General features: G+C 37.2%; 1 protein-coding gene across 1 annotated transcript in view; it reads left to right on the forward strand.

Annotated features, from left to right (window-relative positions):
• Window positions 1–16553, forward strand: part of PRTG (protogenin) — a 132847-nt gene that overhangs the window by 99065 nt on the left and 17229 nt on the right. The window contains exons 12-15 of the mRNA XM_019442031.2: window positions 6785–6880; window positions 7533–7719; window positions 8654–8781; window positions 10010–10180. Coding sequence (XP_019297576.1) covers window positions 6785–6880; window positions 7533–7719; window positions 8654–8781; window positions 10010–10180 — 582 coding nt within the window. The remainder of the gene's footprint in view (window positions 1–6784; window positions 6881–7532; window positions 7720–8653; window positions 8782–10009; window positions 10181–16553) is intronic.

Here is a 16553-nt window from a genome sequence, read left to right on the forward strand (position 1 = left end):
ATCTACTAAGTGCCAGGCATTCTAAAAAGCTTTTTACAAATATAAACCCATTCAATTTCCATTTTACAGTTGAGGAAACTCAATTCAAACCCAAGTAGTCTGGTTCCAGAGTCTGTACCTTTAATCACTATGTCAGCCTGCCCTTCTCCCTGAGAGGGAGCAGGGATTTGGAGTTATGTGTTGCTGATAATAATTATTTTATTACTATTAATGTTTTCATCAGTATAACATTATTGTTATATGTTGGCACTCTTGTAAAAACTTTGTGAATAAATTTATTTCCTCTTCCTAACAGCCTCGAGAGGTAGATTGTGTTATTGTCATCATAGCTATCTTACAGGTGATTTTAACCAAGGTACAGAGAGAAATTAACTTCCCCCAGGTTGCACAGTAGTGACCAAGTTAGAATTGGAATCCAGGCAGCCTGGGCCTGACAGCGCAGACCGTCAGGATTGTACTAGACTGTATCTTAGCTTCCAAGTAGCGCTGAGTCATTAGGAAAGTTGTCTTCTGTTTGTCTCAGCATCCTTCTCTATAGAGGTCAGGTGACAAAAGCAATAACCTAGCTCACAGGGTTTTATAAACCCCATGTGAAATATTCATATATATGACAAATACTAATCCAAGGCACCCTTTTTTCTTTTCACTGCCTTTCATTTCATGCAGGCCTTCATTTGGTGAAACTTAAGCAACAGCCGTATATCATGCATACCTGTTTTTAATTGCTCATTCATAGTTTTAGCTGGTAGCTGAATGGCTCCCACCTTCACTAGCTGGTTGAGTGGGGGCCATCACTCTTCATACCGGCACATAAATGCCATCTAGTGTTAGAGAAGAGAAATGCAAGTTATTCAGGTAAAGCACTGGAAGACCTGAGTTTTTTGTTGTTTTGTGGTCTTTGGGAACATGTATGCAATGAAAATTGGGTATATTATAGCACAGTTTTTGAAGGTTACTTAAAATGTCTAAAGATACCATTAATGTGCAATTATTGTTAAATAATATGCTTTTAGAATGGATTTTAGGTCCTTGATCAGTACATCTTTAAAAAATTTTGGCATTATGGCAAATCTCATTTTATTGAACTTTTTTTCTTGCTCTGAGTTGTAGTCATTGAGGGTAATAAATACCTAATGGTTAAAACTGGTTATAATTAACTGAATTTGTTGTCTCCATCTGCTTGCTGTTCGTAATGCTAGTCCTCAAACTTCCATATTTCCATTTCATAAAACAATCTGTTCTTCCATTAGAGAAGAAATCTACTATGTTGTTTCCCAAAGAATTTATATCATCAGGTAGTTTCTTTGTTAGCAGATGAGAGAGTATTAAATTAACATGAAAGATGTGGGTGAAGGTGGTTTTGAAACTGAGAGTGTTATATACCATGTGACATGGTTGCCAAAACAGCAAGAATTCTTAGTGACCATAAACACAGAACATAACTCTTTCAATCATAAATACATGTCAGACACATACTTGGAGCCTTTTCCTGCTCCCCAAACCAGGGAATATTAATGAGGACAGAAAATAGTTGGAGCTCAGCATTAATATTTGCTAACAGCTAATTTATTGACATTCTGGATTCTCGACCATGCCTGTATATTTATTTACCTTCACAAAGATGATTCCCAAGTTTAAGTGCACCACATTCTTGGTAGAATCTTTTCTGCTCTCCTGGGCAACTTTCCTCATTATTATAACAACAATAATATTGGACGTTTAGTAATTATAGGAACTGTACAGAGTTTTTAATAGGCATAATTTCATTTGGGACTCTTAAAATCCCTGTAAGGGATTATATCTCTATTTTCCAAATGAAAATGACAAGGCTTAGCAAACTAAAAAATATGCTCAAGACTGTATGTTTAGTAAATAATACATACAGAATATTCATTTGCCAGTCTATACTCTGGTAGACTGAAATTAAAAGCAATTAAAATGGCTTCCTAATCCTTGAGTCTTCATATAGTGCCTGACTTTGAGTAGGTACTTGATAAATGTTTGTTTGATACCTGTGACCAGACTTCTGGTTCTGATGCCTCCTGATGTGAAACACACCAGGGTGGAAGGGTTGGTAGTGAGAATGAATCAGAAAGGAAAGAAGGTGAGGCAAGTCCTAGAGCCAGAGGAGAAAAGAGAAGGGGTGTAGCCATAACAATGTTTTAGGAAGGAGATCTTCATTTTTCTGCCAAAGGTTGACTTTGTAATAAAAGGTACAAGTTATTCTGCCTGGGACCATGGTCATGTTAACTTAAGCTGACACTCACTAGAGATTAGTGTTAATTTGAGCTTTCTTTCTTGATCTTTCATCTCTATATATTGCTAAATCTTTGAGCAAGGTTAACCATAAATCCAAGTACTACCTATCTGAGCCATCACTCCTGAGACCATTAAGAATTAACTCTCATGAGTGGTTTTTATGCCCCTTGTGTTGAGTTTTGAAGCAAATGGAACCAACTCTCTCCCTTTCTCCTTTTTCCCTCACTGGGTTTTGGGAAGGCCTGTACTATTCTTTGTGGCTGCTCTTCCTGACTCTGCTGTTTTCCCCCTAAACCACATATAGCCTAAGTCTGCTGAGTCTCATGTAACCAAGCACCACATATGTGGCAATGATTGACTCGAGAAGGGCCGTTAGCAGGCCTTGGAAACTGGTTCTCTGTGTCATTTCAGTGTTGATCCTGGGTCTCTGCTCTGTCCTTTATGCAATGGAGGGTTTTTTCAGAACTGTAGAGTTTGAGTACTTGTGCTACTTATGCTAAGGTATATTACTTATGCATTTAACTATATTTAATAAGTTGGTCCTAACAGATGTTTTGTGGTTTTTTTTTACTTTAATTTTGTTTTCATTGTGTAGGTGTCCTGTTTTCTTTCTTAGCTGATAACTCTATGGCCTGATAATGTTCATCTTGACATTATTATTTGAGGGCTCTGGTTCCCTGGGTCCATGACATCAAATTTCTAACAAATGATGCATAAAAATGGGCCATGTTGTTCCAGGGTCTCTGGATTAACAAACCAAAATTATGTAGTGACTAGATTTTGAGGTTGGAATACTATTTCTTAAAGCCTTACAGGAAGGAGCACATGGCAAATGCACATGGCCCACTGCTCAGTATGGTCCCCAACCTGTCACTTTTATTTTTTTAAATGAGATTCTTTGAAAAGCATAAAGAGTTGATCAGATGTGAACAAACATTAAATGGATTTTCTCTCTTAGATTTTTTTTTCCACATCGTATGTCTTCTGTTCTAATTTTTTCCGCTAAAACCGTTTGCAAAATTATCCTGGATCTTGTACTTTTGTGTGTGTGGATACAAAGGAATCTCATGCACCTGATGTAGTTGGTTTGCTAGTCTAATAACTTGCCTTTTCCTGATCTCATGGAAACGAGCAGGGGAAGGAACCCAGCACTGAGATGGTTGCTCTGGTGACTTGGTGATTTCCAGATGGGCACCAGAAGACTGCTCCTCCTCATGCTGGCTGGTTATAGAGTCTATGCCGAGTGGGTCGTACAGGTGCTGGGTGTGTTCAGGGAGCAACTCTTTTCTTTCATTTTCTCAGGATACATAGGCCTCTTCTGTCTGATCAACAAGAAAAGGTAAATTTGGGGTTTAGAATTTAATGTAGGCAGCTTGTTTTTTTAAAGAGGAAAAAGGGAAAATGAAATCAATTTTAGGACTAAAAATAACCGTTGAAGAGAAATATTCATGAAGTGTTGATTGATTGTTTGCACAATGGAAAAAAAGATTAATCTCTCCACCCAGACTCATAACCCTCATCAAAATCAGCTTTTTGTTGGGCCCCTGGATAACTCACTTGGTTAAGCGACTGACTCTTGATTTTGGCTCAGGTAATCTTACGGTTCGTGAGTTTGAGCCCCACATCGGGCTCTGAGCTGACAGTGCAGAGCCTGCTTGGGATTCTCTGTCTCTCTCATTCTCTCTCAAAAATAAATAAATATTTGAAAAAAATTAGCTTTCTGTGAGAGCTGGCCATATCCATGTCTGGCTTCTTGAGAATGTGAGCTACTTTAGTCAAACTCTGTCTCATCCATCCTTCCTTTTCAGTATTTCCTAATTCCTGGCATCATGTCCCACTCCCAGGAGACTTTCCTAAAGATACTCTTCTGATTGAGTAGAGACAATAAATATGTTTGAAGAACTAGACTGCAGAGAGCCAAATGAATTCCATTTGTACCCCTTCAGAGGGAGTATTTGTAAGATGACACTCAGGATTCAGTTGACTAAGGAGTTTAGCAGTATGTTAGGAGGAAGGAAAGAAGAACACAGATTAAAATTAAGTAGCCATTGGGGCGCCTGGGTGGCTCAGTCGGTTAAGCGGCCAACTTCAGCTCAGGTCACGATCTCGCGGTCCGTGAGTTCGAGCCCCGCGTTGGGCTCTGGGCTGATGGCTCAGAGCCTGGAGCCTGCTTCCAATTCTGTGTCTCCCTCTCTCTCTGCCCCTCCCCCGTTCATGCTCTGTCTCTCTCTGTCTCAAAAATAAATAAAACGTTAAAAAATTAAATTAAATTAAATTAAGTAGCCATTAATCTGAACAGAAATCTTTGAATCTTAGAATTTTAGTGCTAAATGTTGGAAATCATTGAGTAATGAAATCCAAATATATTTCTGTGTTTTCTGCAATTATTTTATAAAATGTTTTAAAATATTTCTATTTTAAAATTCATTCTAAGGAGACAGACTTACCTGTTATGACAAAAGTCCATGTATTTGTGTAAATTTAAAGGACCCTATATGTTCGTGGTCATAGAAATATGTTAGTTTAGCTTTGTGTAACCCTGGACATCTAGTCAATACCTTGGTACCACGGTTTATAGAATGGGAATAACATATATATTATAGAATTTTGTTGTACTCAAATGAGATAATGTCTCAAAAAGCATTTTTTTAGTATAATCAAATATTAGTCTTCCTACTTTTTAATAAATATAGAAATGTTCTAAGTTGTATAAATTGTTCTCCTTTTAATGCATTTTAATATTAAATATTAGGATATATCAGTTTTTAAATGTACAAACTCTTAAATTATTTTGAAAATTTTAATAAACTTTACATTTTATTTTTGGATTTTTAAATGTTTAAATTCACTCTACAATTATTTTTATCCGTTTAGTCTAAGTTTTTCCACATCAGAGATATGTATATAAAGGATGATTTTTCCCTTATGAAATGTAGAATGTATTTCTGCGTTTATTATAATTTAGACAAGTATTATATAGGAATACATTAAAATTAGGAATATAACTACTATATGATCCAGCAGTCCTACTTCTGGATATATATCAAAAGGAAATGAAATCAGTATCTTGGAAGAGGTAGCTGCACCCCTATGTTCACTGCAGCATTTTTCACAGTAGCCAAAATATAAAAACAACCTATATGTCTTCTGACAGGTGAATGCATAAAGAAAACATGGCATATGTACACAATGGAATATTATTCAGCCTTAAAAAAAAAAAGAAGAAAATTCTGCCATTTGTACAACATGAACGAACCTAGAGGATATTATGCATAGTGAAATACACCAGACACAGAAAGACAATTACTGTATGATTTCACTAATGTGCAGAATCCAAAACAGTTGAGCCCATAGAAGCAGGGAGTAGAATGGTGATTACCAGGGGCTCAGGGGTGGGGGACATGGGTAGATGTTGCTCAAGGGTGCAAAGTTTCACTTATGTAAGGTGAATAAGTTCTAGAGATCTTAAGTACTATCATGGCATGGGGACTATAATAGCTTTCAATACTGTATTATATACTTGAGATTTACTAAAAGTGTAGATCTTGTTTTCAATATACATACACACACAAAATGGTAACTATGTGAGATGATAGCTATGTTTATGAGTTCAATTGTAGTAGTCACTTCACAATGTATACATATGTCAAGCATCACCTTGTATACCTTAAATATATACAACTTCTATTTATTAACTGTACCTCAACAAAGCTGGGGGAGAAAAATACAGTATTTCTCAATAGTGTTTATTTTTGTCCCAAGTAAGTATTCTATAATTAAATGTTATAATAAACAGTCATACTGAAATATATTTGTATCATTAAACTTCTTGAATATGTTCTAAAATGTATCACTTAAAATGTATAACCATTTATATCCTCAAAAACCTGAATTTTTTTTTTTTGTTTTTGTGTGCATGGGATGGAATTTGGTTTTCATATTGTGACTGTGAATGAACACCAGTAGAGGGAGCTCCAGCTCTTCTTTCTTGGTGAATTTAGGGGTCAGCTTGAAAATCAGATTCTGGAAAGGGCACACATTGAGATAAATAACGCATGGTTATGAAAATTTTTAAAGGTATCAAGGGATGACGATTATATTTCTTCTTACCTTTGAGAGGAAATAGTCTCACTTTGATTTCCATGTTTTCAAGTTAGCCACCCTCAAGTAACTAAACAAAAAACTTCTATGTCACATAACCTCTTATAAGTGATCCATCAGGTTGCCTTTTAGAATCAAGAATCTGTCTCTGGTCAGTTGAGGAGGAGGAGGAGGAGGAAGAGTAATAGTGGTAATGTTACTATCTGAAATGAGGTTAAGTAAAATTTTAAATAACTAATAGTCACACTAGCAAGGTCATACTAAGGTGAATTGCTGAGTCACTATATTGGATAGGGAAAGGAAAAAAACATCTCAAACTGTGAGGCATTCAGAAGATTTTTGAACCAAAATCTAGAAAGGTTCTAGAACCTTTGGTGATATCTAGAAGGCTGGACCAAATTATTACCTGTCAGTTTCTTTATAGACCCCAGAAGAAAATACCACGTGAGGCTACTGGCTTACAACAACATAGAAGATGGCTATCAGGCAGACCAGACAGTCAGCACTCCAGGATGCGTGTGTAAGTAAGAGTTATGGTAGCACATTTTAACTCTGTATGGTCCACAGTCTTTTTTCTCCTCTTCCTTCTGTAGATTTAAGTCTCACTACTAGTTGGAATCGTTGGTGGTCTTATATCTTCCATGGTGCCTAACATAGTTATCTTCAGCAAGTACCTGCTCAAAATAAATATTTAAGTGAGATGTATTTAATTATAAGAACCTATTTTACTTTTGCAAGCAAAAGACCATTAGAAATTTAACTGGGAAAAATAACCCTGAATACCTTCTGCTTTAACCTTGAGGCTAATACTTTCTTCCAATTTCTGTTCAGTTTTACTTGTGCTAAGACCTGTTAGGGCTTATTGCTACTAAAGAGGGTTTGGGTTTAATTTTAAGTCCATTGCTGGCCTTCTGGATGTTTCAAGCTGGTAGTTTGACTTCTCAGTGCTTCTGTTTTACAATCTAAGTATTGATAATATTTGATTCCTTCTCTAACTCATGGAAGAGTTGCTGAGAATTAAATGATACATCTCTAGGTGTATCTATGAACCACTTTAGTGGAAGAAAGACTTACAGCCAACTTATATTGTGGGGAGTTAGGATTTTATCATTTTGCCACTTTCTATAGTAATTTTATGCCATGCAGTAAAGTAACATTGTCTTTTTCAATAGCTGTTCGTGATCGCATGGTTCCTCCTCCACCACCACCCCACCATCTCTATGCGAAGGCTAACACCTCATCTTCCATCTTCCTGCACTGGAGGAGGCCTGCGTTCACCACTGCACAAATAATTAACTACACCATCCGCTGTAACCCTGTCGGCCTGCAGAACGCTTCTTTGGTTCTATACCTTCAAACGTATGTAGCTTCTATTAATAGTGTTTTTCTTTGCTCTTCTCCCCACTCATACTTGTTTCTTACCATCTTCAGCCAGCTTAAGCTTTACCTGAAAGCAATTGTCTCAGGACTTCCCTTACTTATAAAACGGCTGGGAGTTTTGCATCTTTACCATATCGAGTTCTGAAAACTGTATCTTTTGACATTTAGTTTCTGTAAATGATTTTTTGTTGTTGTTTCCCCAGCCTCATGCAGTAAGATTAGATGAGAAGCTAGTATTACTTTCAAGTGGCTAAAGTTAGCATAGTTAAAGGAAGAAACAAAAGACCATTTTTATGCTAGCATCAAAAAATAAAACGAGTATTCTGTTTTCTTGGTTATAGTTAGAAAGATGCCCATCATTATGATTTAAAAGAATGATTTGATGGGGCGCCTGACTGGCTCAGTTGGTTAAGTGTATGACTCGGTTTCAGCTTAGGTCATGATCTCAAGGTTTGTGGGATGGAGCCCCACCTCAGGGGCTGCCTGCACAGAGCTTGTTTGGGATTCTCTCTCTGTCCCTCCCCCCCCCCCCCCCAGCTACCTGCCCCTCCCTACCCCCCCCACTCATGCTTGCTCTCTCTCTCTCTCTCTCAAAATAAATAAACTTTAAAAAAAGAATGATTTGACTTGTAGTATTTCAGAGGAAATCATTTTGTATTGGGACATTTCTATACGGCTAATTTCCTAGTTTCCTTTCAGAGAGGCAATTTGTAGGCTAATTTATATAGGATAGTACCAAATGTAGTATTTTAATAGTCAAATGAGATTGCTCTTTTAGGCTAAAAAATTGTTTTAAAGAAAATGAGGTGATAAATAAGAACAGTATGCTTTACCTATATTGACTGGAAATACTGATAATCTTTTAGAAACAATGCACTACCAGCATTAACGACTTCATTGCTCGTTATTATAGATCAGAAACTCACATGTTAGTTCAGGGTCTAGAACCCAACACCAAATATGAATTTGCTGTACGATTGCATGTGGATCAGCTTTCCAGTCCCTGGAGCCCTGTTGTCTACCATTCTACGCTTCCAGAAGGTAAAAACAGTTATCTAAATGTGTAAAAATATATATGTGTTGCTTTAAAAAAGATACTACCCTCGTTGCCACCTTGGTTGACCTGTATGCATTTGTTTTGTTTCTTAACTTTTGAAATTTATTTTTTTAGTATATATTTTTTAAAAAGTTCCTCTTACCGCATGTATTGCACAAGTAGATGGGCTTAATTCTAGCCCCTCTCTTTAGGGAACATTAAATTTTCTAAAATCAGGTGTGCTATTCAAGACTGCACCCAAATAATTAAAAATGGAAGGAAATAGTGTATTTAATGATGTTAGGAGCCCACATTAGAGCAAATGTGAGTGGTAGGTTATGTGCACAGTGCGGTGAATGTGATCCCTGACTGAGCACCATTTCTGTAGCTTACCTGTGCCTCTTGCTGAGGTATTTCATGTCTGTGGGACTGAATTTCCTTTTCTCTAGGATGAAGGTAAAGGAATGGATGATCTATATAAGGACCATTGCGGCTCTGTTCTAATTATGCTGAGAGAAACAAAGGAAGGACATTTACTCCAGTGAACATAGGGCCTCTTTACTGTGGTTTTGGCTGTATTCCCATATGTGATGTGGTACCAAAACCCAGCTCTTCATACTTTTAGTTCATATTAAACTGGGGTCAACTAAAACCCAAGATTTTACTGCTTTCCCAGATACAAATCATTAGTCTAAAGTCTGCCCTGTAAACTCACTGATTCACAACTTTTTGGAGAATAACTAAATATTTTAGTCTCAGAAGTATTTCCTTCAGTGGCTTCCTGGGTCAGCTAAATATATATTCTGTACATTTTAGTAATAAATGTAGTTTAAATTCAATACCTAAACGGGGTATGAGACTCAATATTTAATGGGCAGTTGCTACTGGTGGAATCGTAAACTTTTCTAGTTATCAGTTTGGCAAAACAATATCAAAAGTCCTAAACATGCTTACACCCTCTGATTCAGTAATTCCCCATCTAGGAATCTACCATATCCTTTTTCATGATGTTTTAAACATTATAAAAATGAAATTACCTCTCAGAAAAAGAAGAAAAAAAATAGTATTTTACCCTTATCACTAGTGATCTGTAATAGCTGTGATGCTGAGATTTTTTTATAGTGGTTTCTAGTTTTTCTAACTCTTCCATGACTATCCATCTATTAACTGGGTATTTGAGTGTTTATCACCATTTAATCCTGGTAATACAGTATTTTTTACATGTGTGCACAGCCCCAGCAGGCCCACCGGTTGGAGTAAAAGTGACCTTGATAGAGGATGACACTGCTCTGGTTTCTTGGAAACCCCCTGATGGCCCAGAGACCGTGGTCACACGGTATACCATCTTGTATGCGTCCAGGAAGGCCTGGATTGCAGGAGAATGGCAGGTCCTACACCGAGAAGGTAAATATCATAAATTATCAAAGAAGATGGAAAGTAAGGTTACTGATGATAAGGAAACAAATGGAAAGAAGGATATAGTTTATTTTAAATTTATATTTATCAAATAACAAATTATTAAGGATTTGGGCTTTTTAAAAACAATTTTTTTAATGTTTATTTTTGAAAGAGAGACAGAGCATGAGTGGGGGAGGGGCAGAGAGAGAGGGAGACAGAATCCAAAGCAGGCTTCAGGCTCTGAGCTGTCAGCACAGAGCCCGACGCAGGGCCTGAACTCACGAACTGTGAGATCATGACCTGAGTCTAAGTCAGATGCTCAACTGACTGAGCCACCCAGGCTCCCCAGGGCTTTTTTTTTTTTTTTTAATGTTTATTTACTTATTTCTTTATTTTAAGAAAGAAAGCATGAGTGGGAAAGGGGCAGAGAGAGGGAGAGAGAGAATCCCAAGCAGGCTCTGCGCTCTATTTCACCAACCGTGAGATCATAACCTGAGCTGAGATCAAGAGTGGGAAGCTCAACTGACTGAGCTCCCCAGAGCCTCAGGGGTTTTATTCAGAGAGCATTGGGAAGCCATCAGCATATCTTAAGCATGAGTATGTGATTCACATTCCAGAAAGATCACTTTTGAATATTGTGAATAGAAGGGGTTTGGTCCAGGAGAAATGGGTAAGAGTAATGCAGAGACTAGGAGGTCTCTATAGTGGTCCAGGAAAGAGACAATAAGCCTGGATGAGATCACTGAGGATTGAGATGGAAAGGAGAGGACAGTCAAAAGATACAGGGGAGGTGAACTTGACAGGACTGGGTAGTTTATGTAGAGAAGGAGAGGGGTAAGGAAGGGAGAATCGTTACAGATGATTACTAGATTTCTGGTGGTGGTGTGTCTTACCCTGGAGTAGCAAATGCTGGAAGAAGACCTGGTTGAAGGTAGCAGACCTGTATACAGCTACTAAAACGGCCCACATACAAATAAATTGGCCCATAAAAATAACTAGGGTCCACTTAAGGACAGGGAAAAGCTGAATGGGACATAGGAACACTGAATTTAGTTTTTGTAACACTGATTTTTATTTTTAGCTGAGAAAAACTAAATTCTAAAATATTTTAACATTCTTACTGCATGCTTTTATCATTCTATCCTTTTTAAATTTTTGAATCTTCAATTTGGACAAGTCTCACATACCAGTTTTCAGATGGGCCATCACATAAATGGTAAAGCTTTATTATTTTGGCGCTTCCTTAATTCAGACATGCATACTGGGAAAAGAACAGCTTGCCAAGCAATTAAAAACTTAAGAAGGATTTTAAGAAGGAAATTTGTTGGCCATCTACATATTCTAAACACTTTACAGTGTTTATATTTCTTCATACATTTTACCTTTTGAAGGGAGTATTTACCTAATTAAAATAGGTGTGGATATAATATAAAACTCGTGTGGATATAATATAAAACTCTCTATGCAAATGTAAAACAAACAAGTGGTGACTTTAGTTGGAATTTTAAGAGTCATATATTCATATTTTTCATTCTGTAGAAGCTCCACTAAGTAATGATTTCCTGGTCACTGAAGAAACTTGAATGTAATAAGTACTTGACAGCAATGCAGTTTTATGTGTGTATCAATTGATCTATTGCTTCCTAATAAACCACTTTAAAAATTAGCCATCTTATTTTCTCACAGTTCTGTGAGTCAGCAATTTGGACTGGGATCAGCTGGGCAGTCTTTCTCTTGGTCTCTTCTGAGGTCACTCATGAGACTAAAATCATCTCATGATTTCAACAGAGTATGGGTAGCTTAAAAACAGCAGGAGAGAGTTCCAGCATCAGGAGGAGAGGGAGGAAGCTGCACGTACAAAGCTTTGCAAGCCTCTGCTTGTTTCATATTTGCTAATGTCCCACTGGGCAAGGCAAATCAGATAGGCAAGCCCAGAGTTAGTGTGGGAGAGCACTGCCCTTGGGTGTGGATAGACAGAGGCACCATTTATTTAGGGCTATTAGTCTTACAGGCTACCACAGTATTCTTTAAATGTATACTTTAGTTTTAGTTAATTCCAAAATGATTTATTGACACATTTGACAAACTTGATTTAATGAGGTGTTATTTATAAGTAATTAATCTTATAAGTAAGTAATTTATCACAGAAGCACATATTCCCTTTAGCTCTTCATTTGTACCTGGCTAAAAAGAAACAGTATTTTGTTTTGGTTCCTTTCATTGCATTCATTTGTCAGTTTCAAACAAGGTTCAGAAAACAGTATTTTGCCTCACTGATGACCCAGTAGTGAAATGGATTGTAATTGCAGGTTTTTACATCTATATAAGCCTTTCTAACTATATAATCATGCATGGGAGAAAAAATCTATTTTTGCCATTATCCTACTTTTGTGATTTTAAGACACATTCTTAGCAAAAAGCGTTTGTCTTTTGTTAAGTATAGAGAACGCCTTTTTATAGCTAATGTTAGTATTTCATAGAGGACAAAATGAATAATATAGGTAAAAAAAAAAACCATTGAATTTATTTTTTTGAGAGCAAAAAACATAAATGGTTTGAGTCATCCACTTTTATTTAAAAAAACTTTTTTAATGTTTATTTTTGAGGGAGAGAGAGAGAGAAACAGAACGTGAGTGGGGGAGGAGAAGAGAGAAAGGGAGACCCAGAATCAGAAACAGGCTCCAGGCTCTGAGCTGTCAGCACAGAGCTGGATGCGAGGTTCGAACTCACGAGCCAAGCTGTGACATCATGACCTGGGCCGAAGTCAGACGCTCAACGCGCTGAGGTTGGCACCCAGGCACCCCGGAGGCACCCCTTTTAAACCAAAAGCAAAACCACAACATGACATTTAAAGAAAGAAATAGAATGTAAAATGGTCTTTCATGTCTAATTATGGCAACTTTCAGAAAAGGTAAAAGGATAGAAAGATGAGGGAAAAGGAAGAGGAAAAATATCAGTATTTCTTTCCTATATATCTATTAATCTTCTATACATATTTTATTATACATTTTATGTGTATATTTAACTCACATATTTATTACCAAGTGGAATAAGATTTTCTCATTAGTGAAAACGTTAAAAAAAGTTTTTTTATGTTTATTTTTGAGAGAGAGAGAGAGAGAGAGTGTGAGCAGGGGAGGGGCAGAGAAAGATGGAGACACAGATTCCAAAGCAGGCTGCAGGCTCTGAGCTGTCAGCCCAGAGCCTGACGCAGAGCTTAAACCCACAAACTGTAAGATCATGACTTCAGCTGAAGTTGGACACTCAACCGAGTGAGTGACCCAGTCCTCTCCATTAGTGAAAACATTTAAAAAAATGTTCATGATGACCAGATGATATTTGTGGCTAAAATTGTACATGGTGAAATGATGGGGCAGAAATGTGATATGAAATTATACTTGTGTATAATTTAAAGTGATTCAGAAATTATAGTCTTTACCTTCCTGATCTGCAGTAAATCATCACAAACTAGTCAATTATTTTAAAATCTAAAAGGCACTGAGAAATTATGCCCTATACTATAGCAATTCCTGAACTCTATTTCTCATAACGTGAGTGTCCCAAGATTATCCAAGATGTCCCTTGTTCAAAAAAAAAAAAAGTTCTATGAATAAATAAATATGGTCTAAATAAAGATATCATTTCCGCCTATTAGGGATTCACACTGGAAATTAAAGTCCTTCAGTAAAGGAATCCATTTAACTCAACATTTGGCAAATAGAATACCAATAGTAGGAACAAATTGATTTATTAAATGAATTCTTACTGAGAGATTACTGTGTGACAGGCTCTTTTCTAGGCGTTGGCAGTACTACAGTGAACAAAACAGTGTTCCTTCCCCATTGAAACTTATATCTCAGGTAACACACAAACAAATATGTAAATGTTCAGGTATGTCCTAATGTTATAAAGAAAGCTACAATGGGGGAAGAGACAAAGTGATGGAGGTAGTAAGGTTAAGTTCTTTTGGAAGAAAAGTCATCTGAGCAGAGCCATGTGGATATCGGAGGAAGTACAAAGGCCGTGAGACAGAAGTGTGCTTAGCATGTTAGAGGAACAAGAAGGCCAGAGAGGCTAGAGTAAGGGACAGAGCAAGCAGTAGAAGATCAGGGGGAAGGAAACCAAGGGCAGATCTTATAGGCTGGACTTTATAGACCACACATTTTATTCTAGGAGAGATGGAAGACATTGGAGACTTTGATCAGATTTACATTTTGAAAGGATTACTCTGGGGGTTCCTGTGTGGCTCAGTTAGTTAAGCGTCCGATTTTGGCTCAGGTCATGATCACATGATTCATGAGTTAGAGCCCTGCACTGGGCTCTGCACTAAAAGTGTAGAGCCTGCTTGGGATTCTCGCTTTTCTCTCTGCCCCTCCCTGACTCACACTCACAATTCTCTCAAAATAAAAAAAATAAACCTTAAAAAAAATTTTAAAGGATTACTCTGGCAACCACCTGAAAAACTGATTATAAGCAGGTAAGTGTAGAAGTTGAAGAGACCATTGGACATACAGCTGTCCACGTGAGAGTTAATGGGCATTTGGACAGGAGTGATCATGAGGAAGGTAGTAAGAAGCTATAAGAACACAATTTGAAACAACAGCGTGCTAGATTTGCTGCAGATTGATACGGAGTGTAAGGAAAAAAGAGAAGCAAAATTGACAAGATAAATCAAAGGCTTGGTTTTTTCAAGTACAGAGGTTGGTTAAACAGTGTGAGGGTTAAATTCATGGGAGAGGTGTGGAAAAGTTAGTGGTATAACTAAGAAATAATCACCATGTACGTGATCTTTAAAACTATAGGACTAGAAAACAATCACTTAGTGAAGACAGAAGTGAGTTCTGAGACTGCATTCTGGAGTGCTTCTCCAGCCTCAAAATCTTTCCCTTTGCTTTTTTATCCTAAATGAACACTCCTTTGGTGACAGGTATTTCGTATTTTAATAGAAGTTCAGTTGGCGTTTACTGAGAATTATATGAAGCATTATGCTAGCCACCTTAAGCTGTTCAAATGTGCAAAATATTTCTGTCTTTCAGAAGGGAAAGAAGGGAAGGTCAGAGGTGAGGAAGAAGACTCCCTTTCATTGAGTGTATACACTTATGTCAGCGACTTGCCAGTGGTAGTTTATTTAATGCTTTCTAATAATTATATGAGGTGGGAATTATTGCCCCCATGAGGAAATTAAAGTTCAGTAACGTGCCCCAAGTCACAAATTACATAGTTGGGAGCATGCCAGCATTTGATCAACATTGATCCAACACTGAGGCTATTGTACTGTCTGGTTTGTGAAACTCCAGAACAGCTAAAGATTAAGATACATGTGAACAGCTGTGGACCAGACTAGTCACATTAATTGAGATTGAGCTAGTCTGCTGAGAGAATATAGGGACAGGCATATCACTTCAACATTTGGGAACTGCTTTGAATAAACGGTTTTGTTCTTCAGAAAGGAGCCAGAATGTTAGTTTCCTTTTTTGTGTGAAGGACAATTCTTTTCATGGGACATGTCCACACAGCTCATCTGTTTATAAAACTTAAATGAAAAGATTTTTAATTTCAGGTAGGGATTGGTTTTTTCCAAGCACTTTAAAAAATTAATGTAAAGTATTCTATGCTAAAATGAAAACTCAATTTATTTATATGTCTATTGTGAAGAAATTGAAATGATTTTCCTTCTAGTTAACTGTAACCTGTCACAATACATCTTTGTTTTTTTAAATTCACCTGGCTGAGAATATGGTAGCCATAGAAAGACTCTTCCTGATTCTAAATAAGGGTCAGTTTGTTTATTTAACAGTTGTGTACTCATGTAGCTCACACTGTCTTCAGGCCAAGCTGAAACCAGAGAACATGAAAACAAGTATGTTCAGCCCTCGCATAGCTACTTGCTTCAGCTGCCTCACACCATGTGACTTCAGAGGTGGCCTCTGAATCATGACCTGAGCTCTGAGATCACCCCACATTTCACATGCATAATGAAATATACTCTAGCAAGTGTAGGAGAATAGTGAGGTCTGGCCTGGGGGTGACTGCTATAAGCTCTTTGAAGCTATTATTTTTTTTAATTTATTTATTTGAATTTAAGTTATTTAACATACAGTGTAGTATTGGTTTCAGTAGTAGAGCCTAGTGATTCATCACTTACATATAATACCAAGTGTTCATCCCAGCAAGTGCCCTCCTTAATGCCCATCGCCCATTATAAGGATGCTCTGAGTCGGGGAAAAAGTGAGATGAAGTCATCTTAGGGAAACTAGGTTCCCTGTGAATATCAGCCCACAAATGCAGGCTTGGGACAACTTTCTCGTTGGACACTCTTACATCTACATTATTAACGTTAGAATTAATTCCTAGGGTGGGAATCCCTTTTGTAAAAAAA

Source organism: Panthera pardus, unplaced genomic scaffold, assembly GCF_024362965.1.
Source record: "Panthera pardus isolate Hobbes unplaced genomic scaffold, ASM2436296v1 HiC_scaffold_24, whole genome shotgun sequence".
Taxonomy (NCBI): domain Eukaryota; kingdom Metazoa; phylum Chordata; class Mammalia; order Carnivora; family Felidae; genus Panthera; species Panthera pardus.